The 20,808-nt window shown below is 49.9% G+C and overlaps 1 protein-coding gene across 6 annotated transcripts in view; it reads left to right on the top strand.

Annotated features, from left to right (window-relative positions):
• Nf1 (neurofibromin 1) overlaps nt 1–20,808 on the top strand; it is a 72,066-nt gene that overhangs the window by 29,488 nt on the left and 21,770 nt on the right. For 4 of the 6 annotated variants that reach the window (XM_077655163.1, XM_077655164.1, XM_077655165.1 and 1 more), the window contains exons 22-40: nt 59–354; nt 668–933; nt 2,901–3,031; nt 3,550–3,757; nt 6,329–6,568; nt 7,158–7,325; nt 7,788–7,911; nt 7,997–8,299; nt 11,954–12,055; nt 13,067–13,204; nt 13,433–13,613; nt 14,249–14,607; nt 14,702–14,821; nt 15,188–15,305; nt 15,387–15,527; nt 17,436–17,659; nt 18,159–18,353; nt 18,443–18,649; nt 18,729–18,858. In XM_077655163.1, the coding sequence (XP_077511289.1) occupies nt 59–354; nt 668–933; nt 2,901–3,031; nt 3,550–3,757; nt 6,329–6,568; nt 7,158–7,325; nt 7,788–7,911; nt 7,997–8,299; nt 11,954–12,055; nt 13,067–13,204; nt 13,433–13,613; nt 14,249–14,607; nt 14,702–14,821; nt 15,188–15,305; nt 15,387–15,527; nt 17,436–17,659; nt 18,159–18,353; nt 18,443–18,649; nt 18,729–18,858 (3,651 nt within the window). The remainder of the gene's footprint in view (nt 1–58; nt 355–667; nt 934–2,900; nt 3,032–3,549; nt 3,758–6,328; nt 6,569–7,157; nt 7,326–7,787; nt 7,912–7,996; nt 8,300–11,953; nt 12,056–13,066; nt 13,205–13,432; nt 13,614–14,248; nt 14,608–14,701; nt 14,822–15,187; nt 15,306–15,386; nt 15,528–17,435; nt 17,660–18,158; nt 18,354–18,442; nt 18,650–18,728; nt 18,859–20,808) is intronic. The other 2 variants (XM_077655166.1, XM_077655168.1) reach the window with 1 other exon arrangement.

A 20,808-nucleotide genomic window follows, 5' to 3' on the forward strand; every position in this document is an offset into this window, starting at 1 on the left:
GGCAGCAACTTGGCCCTTGCCATGACACCTTGTAAGCTCCTCCCCCCCTACGCCACAGGGCTGGGCTACCACAAAGACCTGCAGACACGGGCTGCCTTCATGGAGGTGCTGACCAAGATACTGCAGCAGGGCACTGAGTTTGACATGTTGGCCGAGACCGTCCTAGCCGATCGGTTCGAGCAGCTCGTGCAGCTGGTCACCATGATTGGCGACAAAGGGGAGCTGCCCATCGCCATGGCCCTGGCGAGTGTGGTCATCACCCCACAGATGGACGAGCTGGCCCGTGTCTTTGTCACCCTGTTTGATGCCAAGCACTTGCTGTCGCCGCTGCTCTGGAACATGTTCTACAAGGAGGTGAGAGGCGGACCTTGGTCTGGTGCTGTGTGGGTGTCTGCTGTGCCATGAACAATCAATGTTCATGCACCGAGGGGGGAGAAGCTCTCCATCAGTCAGATGGATGAGGAGCAAAAATCGGGGGAAGCTTGCGTGCGCAACATGTGCACGTGCTGTTGCTGTCTTTGTCTTTTGAGCATAACTTGATTAGCTCCAGTGGCATTCCAAATAGCCCTCAGAACTGGTCTTGTGAGGGCTTCCCTGTTTCGGTTGCGCTGACGCTCCTCCGTTTGCGCTCCCTTCCTTTTCTCTCCTCCTCTCTCTGTGGTTGCAGGTGGAGCTGTCGGATTGCATGCAGACACTATTCCGGGGCAACAGCCTAGGCAGCAAGATCATGGCATTCTGCTTCAAGATCTATGGGGCCAGCTACCTCCACAGCCTGCTCGAGCCCCTGGTCCAGCCCCTTCTCACGCCCGAGGGACCCAGCTACGAGGTGGACCCTGCCCGTGTTGACGAGCATGAGGATGTCGAAGAGAATCGGCGCGCCCTGCTCCAGCTCACCCAGAAGGTCTTCAACGCTGTCATTTCCTCTTCGGATCGGTGGGTCTTCTTCTGTCGGCACACCCTGGTCCTCTCCTCCTAGCTGTGTGGAGGTGCTCTGGGCACGGTGGCAGCACAGGGAGCTCAGAAACGTTGTGTGAGGTGATGCGGAAGGACTGAGGGGAGACTGCTGCACCCACAGTCTGCACCATCCTATGGCGATAAGTCGCCGCAGTAGCTCAGTGGTTGTGGCACTCGGCTGCTGACCAGAGAGACGTGGGCTCGATCCCGGCAGCGGCGGTCAAATTTTGATGGAGGCAAAATTCTAGAGGCCCATGTACTGTCCTATGTCAGTGCACGTTAAAGAATCTCAGGCGGTCGAAATTTCCGGAGCCCTTCACTACAGCGGCTCTCAAAGCCTGAGTCGCTTTGGGACGTAAAACCCCATAAAACCATAAAACCAACCTTTGGCAATTTATTTTGTCTGCACTAAAGCTCCAAATCATCCTCTCAGTTCGTTGAAGAAAGTTACATCGTGGTGTCCACACGATTGAACTGTCTTCTAACATGCTATGTTACTGGCATTACGTGTCAGGAGGTCAGCCCAGACATGCTCTAGTTGCAGTGCTTTCTTTGCATTAAAATTAATGCTTGGGAAACTTGGAAGCTGCCAGCTTATTTGCACACACGCCTTATTATGCGCAGATTGATTCTGTTCAGAAGTCGGCTGTGTAAAAGAGTGGTGATGCGCAGTACATGCCTATACAGTAAAAGCACATTAATTCAACCCCTGTTATTCAGAAATCCCGATAATTAGAACTGCCAGCTTGGTTCTGGCCAACGCCCGTGCAAGCCTATGGTGTCGGACGTTCAGTAATTCGGACACAAAGGGTCTTGCTACAGTTAATTCAAACAGTCTCCCGAGGAAGGAAGGCTGCATTTAGGAATAACTGATATGGATAGCGATCGTCAGAATAGCCCTACTCAAACCTGAGTTGTGTGCTGCAGAGTCACCCGCGCACCTCTAATGTGTGTGCAACGGCAAGCGTGATGAGAAACAGATGGCCTTGTATCCGAGAATTATCAGACCACATACAGTCAAACCTCGCTACAACGAACACCGTGACAGCGAAATTTCAGCCACAACGAAGTATTTCCGATTCCCTGTCAGCATACCATACTAGGGAATGCAATTATTTTCCCCCACAACGAACATTATTCGGAGCCAGATTCCGCTTCAGCGAAATTTTTCTGAGTAAGTGCCCGATTTTTTTTTTTCTCGCGTGTCCACATGTGCTCGTATCTCATCAGGTTTTCAGCAGAAACGGCTGCCGAAGACAGTTTGCACTTTCAGCAGTGCAGCTGACATTCCCTGGAGATTCTTAATTAATGTGCAGTTATGTGCGCATAAAAATACGATGCAGCGCACGACTGCCTGCGATGGTTTTGCCGATGGCGTGGACTCGGCGCATGTGAACTGAGGTCGTTGGTGCACTGTGGCTTTTGGCTTTTTCACTCGCTTTGCTGATGAATGCATGACGGAAATAACGGAAGGCATAATGGATGAAGGCGCTCTTTTCAGTGTGAAGCAATCGTGTCAACGTAAATCGGTGAAAATGTTAAACGTTATATGATAACCGGTGGCTAGTTACAGAGTGCTCTTTCCGAGGCTTCTTTGTGGAGTATGTTAGGCGTTAGGCCTAGCGATATTGCGCCAGCGGCGCACAACGATCCGCTGTCGCCTGGCACGCCGGTGGGCGGCAGGTCATTGCAAGAAGCCTGATGGCGGCTAGGGTGCACTCTAGTCTTGCTGCAGCTGAGTACCGAGCACCACTACCCACGCATTGATTTCATGAGGAAGCAAAACATTTTTTCATGATGGCAGGTGGGAGGTAATTTTTTTCTACGAAGGTTGATGGACAGGTGATGGCTGCAATTTCACTTTGCTGAACTTGTAGAAAGAGAGAAAGTGTGAAGCAGAGGTGGGAAAGGGCCTGAGTTGCCACTGTGTGTCTATGTGCTTGCAGGTTTCCCCCCCAGCTGCGTAGCATGTGCCACTGCCTGTACCAGGTGCTGAACAAGCGCTTCCCCAACTTCCCGCACAACATCAGTGCCGTGGGCACCGTCATCTTCCTGCGCTTCATCAACCCCGCCATTGGTGAGCCCAGCTTCCCCTTCCTCCTTTCCCTTTTCTTGCTCACAAGTCCAACTCGGAAGCACAGTGGGCCACTTCGAGAAGGTTCTGTTTTGGAGGGAACCAGATTCCACTAAAAGTGGGGTGCTTGTCAGCGCTGAATTGCTGGATGGGAGGCGGCCAAGTGTCTTTAAATTTTCGATTGCCGTAGGTTTCTTACCTTTCTGAGATGAGTGCCAAGCATCTCATCACTTCCATGAAGGGTGCAAATATGGTTGTGGAGCTCACAAACAAGATTCAAGTTGAAATTGTACATCTTGTGCACTACAACTGCACATTAGATATTCTCTGCTGAGGGCACAAGTGTGGGATGGGAACACCTCTGCACCTGCTGTTCTGGTTGGAAAAGGCAACATTTTGTGCACTGTGGGAACTGATCGTGGGAGCAGGAGGCTAATTGTGGTGACGAGTTGTGGGTATGGCCTGGGCTCATCACGTTGTTTCCCCCCACCGTGCTGAGCCACCCTGTCTGTGCCCTGCAGTGTCCCCCTACGAGATGGGCATTGTGGATCATCAGCCCTCTTCGCGTGTCAAGCGGGGTCTGATGCTCATGTCCAAGATCCTGCAGAACATTGCCAACCACGTGGAGTTCAGCAAGGAGCAACACATGCTGCCGTTCAACGACTTCCTGCGCGCCAACTTCGAGGCCGGTCGGAGGTCAGGCACTCGGCACTGCCTGCTCTCCTCATTGTGAGGGTAACACGGGGTCATTGGGCAAACTGCGTAGAGTGCAAGGTGGGAGTCGCGGCAGATGGTGCAGATAACATGGTGGCAAAATCAGGACATCTAGCATGACACTCTTGCATGATAACATGACTTCAAATTGCTTCTGTACTTGGAGTGCATTCGGTGGCAGGGATCTAGACGCTTCATTCACTAGATTGTCGATTAAGGGAGAAAAAAGAGCATGTGAAACATGCAGCACCCTGGCCTGCCATTGAGAGGAAAAAAGTAGCACCCTTTGTGCGTTAGCCGTGGCGTGCTTGCAGCCATTGTTTGAGTTGTCTTTTTTAAACTCTAGTCAAAATCGTTTTGAAAACTTGGGCCATCCATGCTTCGGTGACTTGAGGTCAGCGTTGGCACAGCACCTTTTTTGTATGCCTCAACTTGTGAAGATGTATTCCTTGCGACTTGCACCTTGTTGGTGAGGTGACTTTTTGCGCAGCGCTTGCATTTCAGATCCAAATGGCATACAGGAGCACAAGTACCGGCTTTACCCAATGTAGTACAACTGCAATTATAATGTGAGGGTCACTTTTGTCGCCGCTCAGTCGGAAGAGTCGCCTTAACTGGTTCTACATATGATCCAGTTATAGCGCGAGGGGTGACACTTTTCTCTTCGATGGTAAAAAGTGCATTACATATAGTAAATATTGGTACAGTAAAACCTTGCCAAGGCATGCCTCGCGGGATCACAGAAGACCTATGTGCAAAGTGGCAGTACGTCCTAAATGAAAATAGCCTAAATATATCCATTTACCTGACAAAGGATGACACGTGAGATGTTCCAATAAAGAAGGCACTCGCGGAAGCTTTTGTTCACATAGGGCTGAGAAGTCCGTTATTTTTGGCTGCCGCACTAGCACCCACTAATGCAGTCTTGAAGGCACTCAAACTGGGCCCCAGATTCTTCACTGTGCCCCATTTTTGAGGCTAGCAGGTGCAGCATGTCTAGCGCGTACGCAGTTACTCAGTGGTAGGACCTGGGCTGTCTTCAGCTTCCTTGTTGGCATCACTTGCATTGGCTGACATTACACCAGTGATGAAGGCAACAATATGTCGCTTTCGGACCCCGCTGGAGGCATCTAAGCTGCTTTCCATCTCTGAACATGCAAAATGTGAGAATTTCCACACTGCCTTCGTGCTGCAAAAATTCTGCAAGGTGCCCTTCGTTAGATGTCGTTGTCGTTGATATCGTCATTTATTTTGACAGTATTACCGCAGATTGAACTGTGCACATTCTTCTTGATGTTCAGCATGCGGAGCTTCATTCGTAAGTGAGATGTGATGGGATGTGATTTCACAAGGAAAGCATTGTATGCCAGAAGCACGTGATCCGTGACGGTGACAATGTCCGTAATGCGACAGCACAGCGAGGCAGGGCCAAATTACAGCCGTGTAGTGACACATGTCAGCCAGCAACGTGGCAGTGTTGGCTGTGGCAAATGGAGGAAAAGAAAGTTTTCTGCGGCTAGCATTAACTACCTAGACTGCATAGAAGCTGAATCAAGTGACAGCAGTGCCAGTAGCCATGGCAGTGTGAATGTCCACCTGGCTTGGACCAGGACCGCATTACTCAGGCAGCTGAAAAAGGGTGGTGGTGGGGGGGAGGGGAGAGTGTGTTCAGCAAAGTTGCAAGGGTGCTCACTCTTCCTCAGCTGCAAGCGTTTTTGTCGCATGCTGCACCATATCAGTATTGATGTACCGCTACACTCTACATGTTAGGAGCACTGGTGAAGCTCCCTTGTGGTATGCACCGTAGTTTATTGCTGCTGTACGAAATGCCTCTTCAACCACTCAGCCCCTTAGGTAACGATAGGTGCACACTAACCAACACGTTTGGGATAATCCACTGCGCTGTATTTGGGCACAAAATCCACGAGGTTTACTGAAAGTAGAACTGGAAATTTCGTGTGACTACGTCCTAAGTTGAATTCCTTTTGGGTGAGTATGTTTTACAAGGTTTTGCTGTAGTGTTGCTTAATGCCTACTAGCACTGGTGACAGGCACACATGGAAAGTGATTTGAGTCTCCTTATAGTTGAAGGTAGTGGCTGTAGTATTGAGGGACGCTGCAAAGGCATTGTCTTCTGTGATGGACCAGTGTCTAGATCAGCGGATCTCGGACCGGGTTCTGTGGAGCCCTGGACGTCTTTCGAGTGCTCATTGGCGTTCCCCAAGCACCTGTATCCACGCATGTCTCAACTGCCACCTTTCCTTTACCCAAATTAATGTGGGACTAATTGCACAGAAATTGCTCATTACAGGCAGTTTCAGTGTACACCCAGTCATTGTTAATGGAATCGGGCCATTTCTTGAGGTGCCGTGTGTCTGCGTGCTCCTTTTTTCATGCACGTTGGGCAGGAAGGGATGGAAGCCAAGACGTGGGGTTCCTCAGCACCCGTTGAGGTTCCTCGAGGCTAAAAAGATTGAGAACCCCCCCGCTAGACTACAAGAACTGCAGCTGTTTCGTTCACATTGTGTTTTGGTGTAGTTGGCACGGGGCAACAGAGTGGAAATTTACTGGTGCTCTCTCGTGCAGGTGGGTGATGCAGATCACGTCCGACTGCGAGTCTGTGGAGCCCGGTAGCCACAGCATGTCTTTTGTGAGCGATGCCAACGTGCACGCGCTGCACCGTCTGCTGTGGAACCATCAGGAGAAGATTGGCGATTACCTGTCCAGCTCGCGGGACCACAAGGCGGTCGGGCGGCGTCCCTTCGACAAGATGGCCACCCTGCTGGCCTACCTGGGGCCGCCCGAGCACAAGCCCATGGACTCGCAGTGCGTTCTCCCTTTTCCCCCATCTGACCCGCTCGCTTACTTACTCTTCTGTCACATCAGAGTAGTTAATCTCAAGTCAGTGGCCATTAGGCTGAAGGCAAGTGCCACGGAAGAGATCAATGTTTGGTACAGTACTTGCCTTGTTCACTTTTCCTGGTGCATTGCTGCAGCTTCTTGCAAATGTTGCAAATTTGTGTCAGTGAAGACTGATTTAAGTGGCATTTTCTTTCTTATGAGAAGTTGCCACAGCTTTCGTGTGAGAGTCAAGAGTTGACAAACCACACAACTTTTCATGCCAAAGAGATGTTGTACCATGTGAATATGGGAAAACACATGGTAACGTGAGACTTGGTAGTTGAAGATAAGCCTGGTTTAATTAAATCAGCTATGACAGTCTGACAATGAATTGTGCCTCTGACAGTTGGTAAGACAGTGTTTAATGTTTGATCTTTAGTTTGAAGGCCTACAATGACATCTGCTGCCTGCAGGTAGTGCCACTGACAAAGAGGTTTTGTGTGGTAAACTAAGGTGAAAGAAAAGGGCCATAATGTATAGTTTTTGAGTTGACTGATTGGGGTGCCTGTTGCAGGTGGAGCAGCATGGACATGACGAGCACCAAGTTCGAGGAGATCATGTCCAAGCACAATATGCACGAGAAGGATGAGTTCAAGTCCATCAAGTCGCTCAACATCTTCTACCAGGCTGGCACCTCGCGTGCCGGAAACCCTGTCTTCTACTACATTGCCCGCCGATACAAGTGAGCTCGTTTTCCTGCCTCCTGGCCACCCGTCTCAGCTTGCATGGCCTGCCTTAGTTGACTTTCCTCTACCAGTGGTTATCTTGTGCGTTGCCCTGGCAGCCCAGAAAATGGGGCCAGTTTTGCAACAGCGTTTTCTTTCATCGATACAAAAATGGGCAAGAATAGAGGAAACACAAACATACGAGCACTTGTCTGTTTTCTGTTGCTGCATCCTTGGCTGTTTTGTGTTGTCAAGTGCTACGTTATGTATTTTGTCATTACTATTTTGAAGCGATTAGCGGGGCATGCATAGAAACAGCTTGAAGCTTTCTTTGCCTTGCGTTAGCTTCAGCTCGTTGTTTTTCTAATGCTTTATGGTCTACTGCATAAACCCTGGCCACGCTTTTTCATTGTGGTGCCTCCAGCTCTGTGTACTTGCCTTGTGTGTAAGCAAGGTTCCTTTGGGATGTGTGTTTGCAGAATTGGTGAGACCAATGGCGACCTGCTCATCTACCATGTCATCCTCACCCTGAAGCCCTTCTGCCACAAGCCTTTCGAGCTCATTGTCGACTTTACGCACACCTGTGCTGACAACCGATTCAGGGTGAGGCCCTTTCTTCTCTTGCATTGATGTGCACATCAAGCCCTGTCCTTGCTTTGTCTGAGCCTGGCCGCAATGTGTCATGCAGACGGAGTTTCTGCAGAAGTGGTTTGTGGTGCTTCCGGAGGTGGCCTACGAGAAGGTGCAGGCGGCCTACGTGTACAACTGTAATTCGTGGGTGCGCGAGTACACCAAGTACCACGACCGCATCCTGGCACCCCTCAAGGGCAACCGCAAGCTGGTTTTTATGGACACCCCCCAGCGGCTGCATGAGTACATTGAGCCCGAGCAGCAGCGGCTGCCTGGTGCCACCCTGGCCCTGGACGAGGACCTCAAGGTGTTCAACAACGCCCTCAAGCTCTCCCACAAGGACACCAAGGTCGCCATCAAGGTAGTGTATTTTGTGTCCCCATCCTTGCGACATGATGTGCAGTGGTGTGCTAATGAAGATCGGCAGTGAATACTGGCATGAACCCTTGCAGCTGTTGGGGACCACGAAGGCATGTGTGGTGGTCTGTCTATGACAGCGAACGGTTGAGTCATCACTGTGGGGTGCCACAGAATACCAGCATTGCCCTTATTGATCTGTTGCAACAAACACATTGAGAGTTGTGCTTTCTTCAGCATTTACCGTAAAAACCTGCGTCCTAAATTTCCGCCTCATGCTCTTTGCAGATCCGAACAAAAATTTTTGAAGTTGCTCGAAGTTTTGGTTTCGTTATTGCGGCGTGGCTATGGCTTGGCTTTGCTACTGGCGTGTGGCTACGGCTTGTCTTCATTACTCTCGACAAACGATGTCACGATGTTGTTTCTTTGTTGTTGATCCATTGGGTGTGACGGGGGGGGTCGTGGTGTGCCGTGTGCCTGTTGACAACGCACGTGCTCGCAAGTAAGCCATGCTTCATGAAGTGGATGTTCTAAGGCGAAAGCCTTTAATGGCTCATGCTGCGTCTATCTGTCCGTCTGTCTCTCCGTTGCACTCTTTCGCCTATGGACTCCGAGATTACCTGCACGCGCTATTCCCGGGATTACCTCTCGGAGGCCATCTTGCACTATTGGTAGTTCACTGCGCATGCACGAGGTGGCGCCACCAGCGCGCATGCCGTGCTCGCGCCGGACACCTTGCAGCTGTCGACGAAGAAGGGTGGCATGCAACCTCCCTCCTAGTACTCGCTTCAATGGAGTCTCAGAATGCGGGCAAACACAAGTACTGAATTAACATCTTAACCACACATAGTGACACAAGCAGCAACACTGCGCTAAAGGCTTTCGCCTCACGGCACTTTAGGTCAACAAAGTGCCACCCTTAATTTTTTTGGGGAGCAAGATGTCAGGGTCTCGAAAACAGTACTCAGCTGCTTTCAAGCAAAAAATGATTTTAGCTGCGGAGAACATTGGCAATAGTGCGGCCGGCAGGCAGTTTGGTGTCGTTGAGGGAAGCATTTGTGAATGGCGACGACAGAAAGAAGCCCTTTTCGCATGTAGCGGAACGCGATGAAGCTTTCACGGCCCGAAGAATGGCGCATTCCCAGTAATTAAACTTGGTTTGACTGAGTTCATATGGCAACAGCGAGCCGCGCATCTAGCTGTGAGCATGGAGCTTATGCAGGCAAAAGCTAGAGAGCTTGCAAAAGAAAAAGGGATACCGCGCTCTGCCTTCAAAGCGAGCAAGCACTGGATCCACCACTATATGTGCCGTGCTGGCTTTTCACTACGCCGGCGGAGCTCGATTTCACAGAACCTGCCTGAAGCATTTGAAGAGTTGCTTGTGAGTTTTCAGCGCCATGTTATTTGTTTGTGCAAGTCAAAGAACTTTCTGTTGAGCAAAATAGGAAATGCCGATCAGATATTGGTTTACTTGGACATGCCATTGCCCCTCACAGTGCATGAGAAGTGAAGGGGTCTAAACAAGTTAGCATCCGGTCCACTGGCAATGAGAAGACGCGAGTTACAGTCATGTTATCGTGCACTGCAGATGGCTGCATGCTCCCCCTTTACGTGATCTTCAAGAGGAAAACAATGCCAAAAGGTGAGTAGCTGCAAAAAATGTCATCGTGAGATGTCATGAGAAAGGATGGATGAATGAGGATCTAATCTTGGACTGGGTAAAGTCCGTGTGGTGCAGGCAACCTGGTGCACTGTTGTCTGTGCCGTCCATCCTTGTGCTGGATGCGTTTCATTGCCATTTGGCCGACTCGGTGAAGAGGCTGCTACGCGACTGCGGCACTGAACTTGTTGTGATTTTGGGTGGGATGACGTCACAACTACAGCCCCTTTGATGTTTGTGTAAACAAACCCTTCAAGGACGCAGTCAAGCGGTGCTAGGCAGAGTGGATTCGATCAGGTGGGCCTGCAGTGACGCCAACCGGGCGGCTGAAGCGGGCTTCGCCAGCCACGCTGTGCAAATGGATTGTGGACGCGTGGGCGGCCATCCCAGAAGATCTTGTGCATCGTTTTTTTAAGAAGTACGGCATCTCGAATGCCCTCAATGGCACGGAAGATGAGTACATTTGGGATGATTTGTCGGACAAAGAAATGTTCGAAGAAAGCGCTGCTGAAGGTGAAAGTGAGTGAATTGAAGAGCGGGGTGCGATTTGAATAAATGTCTTTTCTGATCTTTCATCACTCGTATTATACGCAGGTAAAACTTTTTTTTTCCATTTTGCGTCTCTAAAACTTCACCTTGTATTATATTGGGGTTCGTATTATACGCGGGTTTTTACGGTACTTCTTTCTGGAGTTCTTGTCAGCTTTATTAGTCAGGATTGAATGGTCAGCAGGAGCATTGGGGAACACTAGTCAGAAAAGGGGGGGTCAGCCAAGGAGGCTCATATATCTCTGTACTATCATTTTATGTCTGCAAGAGGCATTCAGAGGGTTGGATTTTTAGAGCTAGCTAACCTAGCCTAACCTACTACTTGGCTGCCTCCGATTTGCTTTCAACATTCTCCCGTCATATGGCTTGCAGAATGAACTAGGACAAATGATTGAGGCCTTAAGGTGGTGGCTTGCAGTGGTAATTTAAAAAAGTACTACTGTTCATCAGTGTGGCCAGAGGAAGAGTGGTTTTGCGATAGGCCGTGCGGTGTTGGAGGAAATAACCGTGTACGTCTGGGACAGATAGTAACAGCAGTTCTAGATCCTGAGGAAAAAAATAAAACTATGAGGAGTATAACTATGAGGAGTATAAAAATAAGTCTGAGCGCATTTGGCAGGTGCACAAAAGGGGTTTGTGACGGTTGTGCCATGCCAGTGCTCACCTATTAGGCCAGTGAAAAGGCACGAATCTAGACTGAAGGCATTGCAGCTGCCTTCAGCAGCTTGAGTAAGGGGCAGCATTAAGGAAAAGAAAGTTGGCAGCATGGGTTAGGGAATGAAGTCAAGGTAATGATATGCTGGTGGAAATCAAAATGAAGGAATGGGCTCGGGGGAGGCTAGTAATGCGGAGAGCAAACAGTGGACCTCTAGGGTACCAGGACAGACATAGCTGGGGACAACAGAGAGTGAAATAGGGAAAGGAGATAAGTTAAATAGTGGGGATAGGGTGGCTGCAGCTGGCACAGGACAGGGCTAGCTGGAGATTAGAGGGGGTGGCCTTCGTCCTGTGGTGGACTTAACATCACCTTTCCCTTGGTCTCTTCTTCATGGCTGATCTGTGCTGCATCATGGCTGATCAAATCTCTTTCCCTCTGTTATTGTTTGTCCATAAATGTCGTTGCCGAAAGATTCAACCTTTGCTTAGTGCTGTGTCAGAGCGAGAACTGATCTATTTATTCTCCATATTGTCGGGGACAGGGAGAAATTACTTACCTAAGGAGTTTGTGTTGCAGCATTGGGAGTAGCAGCATGTAGGACGCGCACTGAAGTATGTAGTTGTTATTTTTATTTTTGAATGAGTTGTGACAGACTGGTCCCGCCATTCCAACCTGCCATTCCAACCTGCGTGCTTGCTCTGCTAGATGCACTGAAATGTTGGTCTACTGCTCTCACTCTTGCTGGTGACACTGTTCTTTCCTCCATGTGCACTCCACCTCCCTCTTCGCAGGTTGGGCCGACCGCCATCCAGGTGACCTCAGCTGAGAAGACGAAAGTGCTCAGCCACTCGGTGCTCCTAAATGATGTCTACTATGCTTCTGAAATTGAGGAGGTAGGTCTGCTTGAGCTGGTCAGTTGGAGGTTTTGGCTGTGAAGACCTGTGTTAGTTTACAAAGTGAGCTCATTGCCCATGTAAATTGATGCCATTTTGGTGTCGTTTGTAAAGTTATTGGTAATAAGTTTACAAAGTAAGCTGACTATGAAAGAGATATTCTATAGTCATGACACACTGGCAGATTCAGTGCTACTTTTATTGAACATGTTGCACTTTGCTGATTGTCACTATGCCTGCCCAATATTGGGCAGCAGTAGCATTGTCCAGAATAGAAAGCGGTGGGAAGAGCGAGACCAAACTATAAATTTCCCTTGTGGCGGAGAAGTTAACAAAAATGCTGCTGTTTCCACACAAATGGGTGCTAGCAACATCTGTGCCATGACTACTAATGACACTCGCTTACCTCTATGAAAGCACTGTGCGCAGACTGTCATTATTATTATTTTTTTTAAATGGCTTGCCGCTTCAAATAAACACACTGCTTGGTCACTCATTCTGTGCCTGGTAAACTATGGCTACAATAGTTTCAGCACACATATAATGATAAGTGTCCGAGGATACCAATGCCAAAATTTGTACTGGATGTTACTGAAGAGCAAGGCTTCACACTTGTACTGCGTGGAGAAAGTTATTTCTTGAACACACTTTCCAGCAACTCCGTTCAGTAGCAGGTATTAGTTGCACTTGTAATCTGAACCTATGCACATGTTATCAGTACCATGTGACACACTCAATGTGCTGCTGAGTTTGCCCATCTGACAGAGGTGCTTGCCATAGTGCTGTTGTACTCTAAGGGTAGCTTTCACACGAGGAGGCCCTCCGGTGGCTTTGCACTTATCATGCTGCAGTGTCGGATTTCATTGCCGCTGGATTTTCTATCTTCCTTGTTGTCATGCAACTCTCAGCTACCTCACAATAAGGTTTTTGCATTGTGCATCTTTCGAGGTGCCTATGGGTGCTCTCAGCAACTTTGTGGTGTGACTTGATTGCTGATGTTTGCTCCGACAGGTGTGCCTGGTGGATGACAACCAGTTCACGCTAACCATCGCGAATGAGAGTGGCCCGCTGTCGTTCATCCACAACGACTGCGACAGCATCGTCCAGGCCATCATCCACATACGTACCCGCTGGGAGCTGTCACAGCCCGTGAGTAGTGGTGGCAACTCTGCCTGCTTTATGGCACATTCATTGGGTTACCGACTGTGATGCAGTAACCGTGCCAGCACGGCCGCCTGTCAGGTGGCAGTATTTGGCTTTTTTTTCTCTCTTAGTGCTGGCTGTTTATATCAGCCCACCTTTTTGTACAGTGTGATTGCTGTGAATGCAGTGAATTGCAGTGAATGCATGCACGATGTTCCTCGTGTCTGGCGACAGGACTCTGTGACAGTGCACACGAAGATCCGTCCGAAGGATGTCCCAGGCACACTGCTCAACATGGCCCTGCTTAACCTGGGCAGCTCAGATCCCAACCTGCGCACGGCTGCGTACAACCTGCTCTGCGCTCTCACTGCCACCTTTGACCTCAAGATTGAAGGCCAGCTGCTGGAGACTGCTGGTGAGCCGCTCGCTGCCATCGCTCCCTGCCACTGCTCAGCTGCAGGCAACAGTTGGGAAGCATCAGTCAAATTAAGGACTGCACATGGGAAACAGGGCTGGAAATGCATGCTCGCGTATTTTCATCAGCTCTGGCACCATACACTTTGAGTTAGTCTTCGACTTTCAATCCAAATGGACATCTTTCAACCAATGATAACTTGAGTCACTTGTGCACCAGAAAATGCAACGCAACAACAACCAAATAGACATCTTGAAAACACTAGTGATGCTCTTCAGCTGAACATATTGGTTCTCAAAGAAAAAAAAAAAAGAAAAGGCATGTGAGTGTTCTGTCTCGCTGTCTGGAAATGAGATGGATGTGGTGCGAGGATAAACAGAGCGGGCACACAAGCTATGTACTACTAAGTTTAGCCAGCTTTGCAGGGCGTTTTCATTGAACTCACTTTTGTCCTACCAACCGAATGCCTTCTGAGTTCCAGCATGCGCTATGTTTCTTGAAAGAAATCATCTTTGTGTGAGATGCTTTCCATGGTAGCTGTAAAACTGGAGAGACGTCAAGAAGTCGGTGCTCTTTTGTGCTTCCGTGTCTGAAGCAGTCTGCCGCACATCCGTCTTGGCCCTTGACATGTGCAGGACTGTGCATTCCATCGAACAACACCATCTTCATCAAGCAGATCAGCGAGAAGCTGGCCACCAATGCATCTCACCTGACGCTGGAGTTCCTGGAAGAGTGCATCCAGGGCTTCCGGGCGTCCTCCATTGAGCTGAAGCACTTGTGCCTCGAGTACATGACCCCGTGGCTGCCCAACCTGACCCGCTTCTGCAAGCACTCGGACGACAGCAAGCGGCAGCGGGTGGCCACCATCCTGGACAAGCTCATCACGCTCACCATCGAGGAGGTAGAGATGTATCCCTCCATCCAGGCCAAGATCTGGGGCAAGATCGGCCAGGTGTCTGACCTTCTGGACATGGTCCTGGACAGCTTCATCAAGGTGGGGTCACTGCTCGCTTCACTCTCCCTTTGCGATGTGCCATGCAAGGTATCGATGGACAGGGCGAGAATGTGTGACCTTTGTGCCTGTGCAGAGAAGTGTGACCGGGGGCCTGGGCTCGGCCCAGGCAGAGATCATGGCTGACACGGCAGTCGCCCTGGCCTCCTCCAACGTCCAGCTGGTGGCCATGAAAGTGATCAGCCGCCTGTGCAGGGTGCGTACTTGCATTTGCTCTTCCAAAAGATGCGCAGGAAGTTGACATTTACTAGGAGTAAAATGAAAATTTTGAAGAACCTGTACTGTGTCCATGTGAGGACGGTTGTGTTAAAGGACTGGCTAACACTTCCTGCATGCGCCTGTAGTTATCATTTGTGGCTCCTAAAACTTGGATTTTTTCTAATAGAGGTAAATATTTGGCTGGAATGTGTTGTGTATCTTGTCTTGTCTTTGATGGGGGTGGTGTTGGTGTGCACAGCATGGTTCTTTTCCAAGAAGGGCGTTTAAAATTATTTATTGCAGCGGAAAGGGCAGCGTTGTTTTCGTTTGCAATGCACCTGCTCACTTGGCCCTGTTGGTGCAGGTGATTGAGAAGACGTGCACGTCCCCAACACCCACACTGGAGCAGCACCTCATGTGGGATGACATTGCCATCCTGGCACGCTACCTTCTCATGCTGTCCTTCAACAACTCGCTGGACGGTCAGTGCTTTTGGGACCTTCGTTGGGGGGGTTGCAGGGTTACTGGTTTAACCTGAGACATGACCCCTGACCCCTTTGCAGTGGCCAGCCACCTGCCGTACCTGTTCCACATTGTGACTCTGCTGGTGCACACGGGCCCCATCTCGCTTAGGGCCTCCATCCATGGCCTGGTCATCAATATCATACACTCGCTGTGCACCTGCACCAAGCCTTCTTTCAACGGCAAGTAGACCCCTTCATTTGTCATCCCAAGAGAACTGGATCTCGGAGCTGCTATCTCTGGGGAAACAGTGAAGCCTGTGGCATTGCTTCAGGCTGTTTTTCCACCGTGAGGCAATGACTGGCAGTCACATGGTTACCCTCATCCCATGAGGGTAACCATGTGACTGCCCTCATGTGGTTACCCTCATCCCATGAGGGTAACCACGATTGTAGTGAACATACAGTCGAGCCCACATATAACGGCTCCACTTAAGACGAACTTTCGCTTATAATGAACGAGACCTCCACGACCGTCAAAATATACATTGTTTCAATGGCACAAAATCACATGTATAACGAACGGCATTAAGCCCTGCTGATCGGTTACAGCGAACGGATGGAGTAACCCCGGCGCCGTGATGCGAGATAACCTGCCTCCGACCCCATTGTGTGCCCGGTGCACGGTATGTTTTCCCGAGCCTCATCGCAGGCGAACTGCTCACCTCGTTTCGTGCCGCGCTCAAGCGAGCTACCCTTGCCTTCCAAGATCGCCCTCCCGCCCCTCTTTGCAACTCCACTTCCCTCTCCTCACTCTTGCAAATCTGCGCGTGGCCTCCGCAATCAACCGCGCCGCCACTGGTGCCAATCACGGAGGCCACGCTCCGTGAAGCAAGCTTTCCGTGGAAGCCAAGAGGTGGCTGCACTGACGCTCACGGATGCCCCTCATTGGTCTCTCCACTGGTGCTGTGCGTCTGTATCTTTAGCGGGATTGGCTTGGTTGCCGCCTGTGCACGTTGCGCGTCTACCCCATCGCACGCTTTTGTCACTCTTGTTGCAGTGCGGATGTTTCGTTGGCTTCGTTCAAATCTGAGGCCCTCGTTGTAATTCGGGATGGCGGACGGGGACACCGTGCAAATTTCCACTTTATTCAGAGGTAGAGATGATGAAAGCGGCCAGGGCGGAGGTGACGGCCACTGGCGAGCGGAACTGCTTCCGCAAGGCCGGCTTCGTCGACACAGTGTCTGATGCCTAGCCTGATGCTTCGGAAGATGACCAGCTTGGCGGCAATTTGTGGCAGCTTGTCGTCGACTCCGACGTGGGGGTCATGACATTGGTTGGAATGATTTTATTTCTGTGGATGACGACGGCGACACCGCGGAACCGTGCACGGATGAGGGCATCGTTTCTGAAGCGCGGGGCAAGAGTGACGCGAAGGAATGCGATGAGGATGAAACATCGGAGCCAGCACCCATAAGCGCGCCTGTAGCAATGGGCTACATAGAGAGCCTCAGACAACTTGTCTATGCCAAGGGCCTCGGTGAAGTGCATGCTTCTGCTTTAAATAAACTAGAAACCTCCCTCATCGGATCTGCGCTGCAAAAGCAGATGTCCATCACGGACTTTTTTGCAGAGAAAAAATTATGTGTTTTGACAAGCAACTGTCTTTAAAAGCTGTGGTCCACTTACTATGAACTTTGGGATATAACGAACGGACGCCACATGATGCTCATGTTTGTTATAAGTGGGCTCGACTGTAATGTCAAATTTTGACAGGCACTTTTGAGAACTTATACTTGTTATGTCAGATGTTGTTAGTGCTCTAGTATTAATATTTTCTGTCATTCAATGGGCAGAGGTTCATTCTCTGTGTTAGGGTGTGCTGTGAAATGGGTGTCATTTCCTGTCTCATTTTCTCCTTTTGTGTGGGGGTTTTTCATCTTCTGGAGCAGTTAAACACTTATGGCCGATCTTCTTTCAGGGACTGATGTGACTTTTTGCCCCTTTTTGTGAAGTGTACAGTTTAGGAAAGAAACAAGCATTGTTAAAAAACAAGCAGCACTTACTTTTTCTTGTGGCAACGTTGTTTATTGCCACCATTTTATTTGTTGGGATGTTCGCATGACCGTGTTTCCCTGGTGGCTGCTGCAGACACACAGCGTGTCCTCAGGCTGAGCCTGGACGAATTCTCGCTGCCCAAGTTCTACCTGCTGTTTGGCATCGGCAAGGTGAAGTCAACAGCGGTGACGGCCTTCCGGTCCAACTGCCGGCACGGTCTGCTGGATCGGTCATTTGCCTGCACCACACCCGACCAGGAGCGCATGCCACTTGCGTACCTTGAAATCATTACCGACGCCCTTCTCGAGATCATGGAGGTCAGTTGTGGGAGGACTCTGGGACCATACAATAGAGAGCATACAATACCTTTGAATCGTATGCTTCCATGATTTGAACTCGTTTCATGCTCCTTTCAACTGGCCTGGCATGCTACCAGTTTGAGACCATGTGGTCATGTGGGCACAGTGAATTTTGAAAAGTGTGGTGGCCCATCAAGTCTGGTGCTGTAGGCTGTCGAACACTTCATTGTGGCATGGACGATCAGTGGGCACTTGCACATGTCACCGCCTCTGTCATGTGCTTTGAGGAATTTTATCCCTGGCTTAGCTTGCTGCTTCAACGTACAGTGGCATGTCACTCTTGTGTGCACACTGTCTTTCCATCGCATGCTTGGCTTATAATTGTATTTTGTTTCGGTAATGCGTCCGTTGTGAGGGAACCTGGAGAGCAGGCTTTACGAAATGGCGTGTGAGCCTGTGCTTGTAGGTGTTGCATAAATTCCTGTCTCTCTCTCTCTTTGTGCCCTGTTCTCTGCAGGCCTGCATGAAGAACATTCCCAGCTGTGACTGGCTGAGCCAGTGGACAGCCCTGGCCAAGAGCTTTGCTTTCCGCTACAACCCGGCTCTGCAGCCGCGGGCCCTGATTGTGTTTGGCTGCATCAGCAAGGGGGTGACTGACCAGGAGGCCAAGCAGCTGCTGCGTGTCCTCGTCAAGGCCCTCGAGGCTTTCCAGGTACTGCACCATACACCGTTCAGGGGCCTCCTCCACTGGGAGGGTGGCAGTTGGACAGCCACACCAAATGCGCCTTCTCTGACCTGCAGGACCTGCAGCTTATTGACGCCATCATCATGGGCCTGACGCGGCTGCAGCCCCTCCTTAGGCCTGAGTCCCCAATCCACCGGGCCCTGTTTTGGGTGGCAATCTCAGTGCTGCAGCTGGACGAGATGAACCTGTACGCCTCCGGACTGGCTCTCCTTGAGCAGAACCTGCACACACTCGACTCGCAGGGCATGTTTGACACGCCCCCGGTAAGAGACATGGCTTTGGCATGGTGCACTTAGGGGGGGATCTATCTCACGGGGATCTTAAATCGTCGGTGGTGCACAGCAAACCCTGCGCAACATCATGATGAGCACCCGGGAGCCCCTGGAGTGGCACTTCAAGCAGCTGGACCACTCGGTGGGGCTCAGCTTCAACTCCAGCTTCCACTTCGCGCTCGTCGGGCACCTGCTCAAGGGTGAGAGCTCTCGCACTTTGCATTCGTCACGCTGCTGAGGGTGGAACGTCGCCTTCGGCCAGATTCCTTGTTCAAGTGCGCTCATGAATGCACTGTTGAGGAAGCAGAGAAAAAGGGCCCAGCTTGGTTGCATATGATTAATTGGCTGCATTGCATGTCCAATGCCATACCTTAGTATTTTTTGCAATTTGCTAGAACTGCTGAGAGAGAAGTTCCAGGAACAAAGATGGCAGGTTTGAGGAGAGACAACTTTTGCCTCTTGAAAGTAATGAAATTCAAGTGGGCCACAAATCATGGAGAAAGGGTTTCAGGCTGCATTTAAATGGGCTGAGCATTTGCTTCATTGGTCGCATTCATGAAAGTTACGATGTGCTTGTTAAGTTGACGGAATTGTAGCTTTGGGTTTCACTATATTGAAGTTTGCCTATGCATTCACTGCTGGTCATCATGACAATGTGGCAGCGGTGATTTCCTTTGACTGTTAGGCTTGAACTGGAAAGACCTAATTCTTGGGCCGTTGTAAATCTCTGGCCGGTATGTGCAAATGCTGCATGCCTTGTGCTTGGCTGGCAGCAGCAGGTGGTTGGAGAGGATAGCTCGTGTAGATGTAGTGCTTTGCACAGCTGCACAGTTCGTTTAGACAACTTCATGTGTACTGAAAGTGAGTTTGCTAACTGAAGCATACGCTGCCATTGCTCGTTCAGTGTTGCTGGTTTGGTGCAAGCACAGCCTGTGAACTTCAAGAGGTGCTGTGCTTCAGATATACTGCTTTTGTTGTATATGTTGTCATTACTATGCTGGTGGGCCATGTTGCTTTAGTGTGTAGTATATTAGATACTGTATTTACATGATTGTAAGTCGACTTTAATGTAAAACCCCTGTCACACGGGCATTTCAAAGGCCCTCGAACCAATAGTCTATCGACCCAAAAGCGATCAAGTGCTGCTACCCGGGCAGTTTCAATGGCCATCGAGTCAATGGAGCAGCGCGGAACTCCATCGAGATTTCGTGGGCCTTCGAGCGCTGCCCAAGGTTGTTAGCATTGCTTCGAGCGGCACCAAGCGCAGTTTCGTACACGATACATTCACAATACAAAAGCATGAACAAACATTATTTGCCCGAACTTTAATGCAAGCAGTCTGTACAATAATTATAAAATTTTATCAGACTGGTTTTAAGTGCATTAAGCGCATTAATTTTGTGTTGCGGTCTTTGCGTTGCTTGCGTACTTAGAGTTGACAATATGGCAGCGCCCTGCCCGCCCGCTTCACAGCGATAAAAGCTTCGTCGCTAATTCCTCAAAGCAATATCGTGTTCTAAGCTGTTGTATTCACCTTCGATTTGCCCATTCTTACCCTCGCATAAAGTTTCAAGAGACAAATAGCTTTTCTTTTGCAGACATCAAGGCGATTTCCCAGGTGTTAAGCCTGACAAAGCAGCGCTCCGACGCAGTTGGACTGGCTTAGTTTTGGCTCGTCTTGTATTAGAGTGGCTACAGCAGTGTCTGCATTTGTCTGCATCTGTCCGTCGCGCACGTGCAATTAAAAGGTTTTTACACGACATGCGTGTATTTCAGCATTTAGTATACATTTATCAAATATTTGTTATTTTTTGCAAAATCCAAAGTAGCGATTGTGGCGCCACACAAGCTTGGCGTAAGACACAAGAACCATTTCAATGGCCATTGAGATTTGCCATGTAGCAGCGACACAACTGCTTCGAGTTTGATGGCAATTGAGAATTTCAAAGGCCCTCGACTCAATGGCCGTTGAAACTGGCCGTGTGACAGGGGTATAAGTCTGGAAAAAAAAAAACAAACTTGGAGGTCGTTTACGCTTGGCCTTTAACAGTAGAACGCGCTAGCACTATCCTGCGGCGTCCGCTTATTGCCAGCCACTTTCAGCTTGCGCGCTCGGGGGCGCCCGTGGGCACATTCCAAAACGAAATTGT

This window comes from Amblyomma americanum, chromosome 2 (genome assembly GCF_052857255.1).
Source record: "Amblyomma americanum isolate KBUSLIRL-KWMA chromosome 2, ASM5285725v1, whole genome shotgun sequence".
Classification (NCBI taxonomy): domain Eukaryota; kingdom Metazoa; phylum Arthropoda; class Arachnida; order Ixodida; family Ixodidae; genus Amblyomma; species Amblyomma americanum.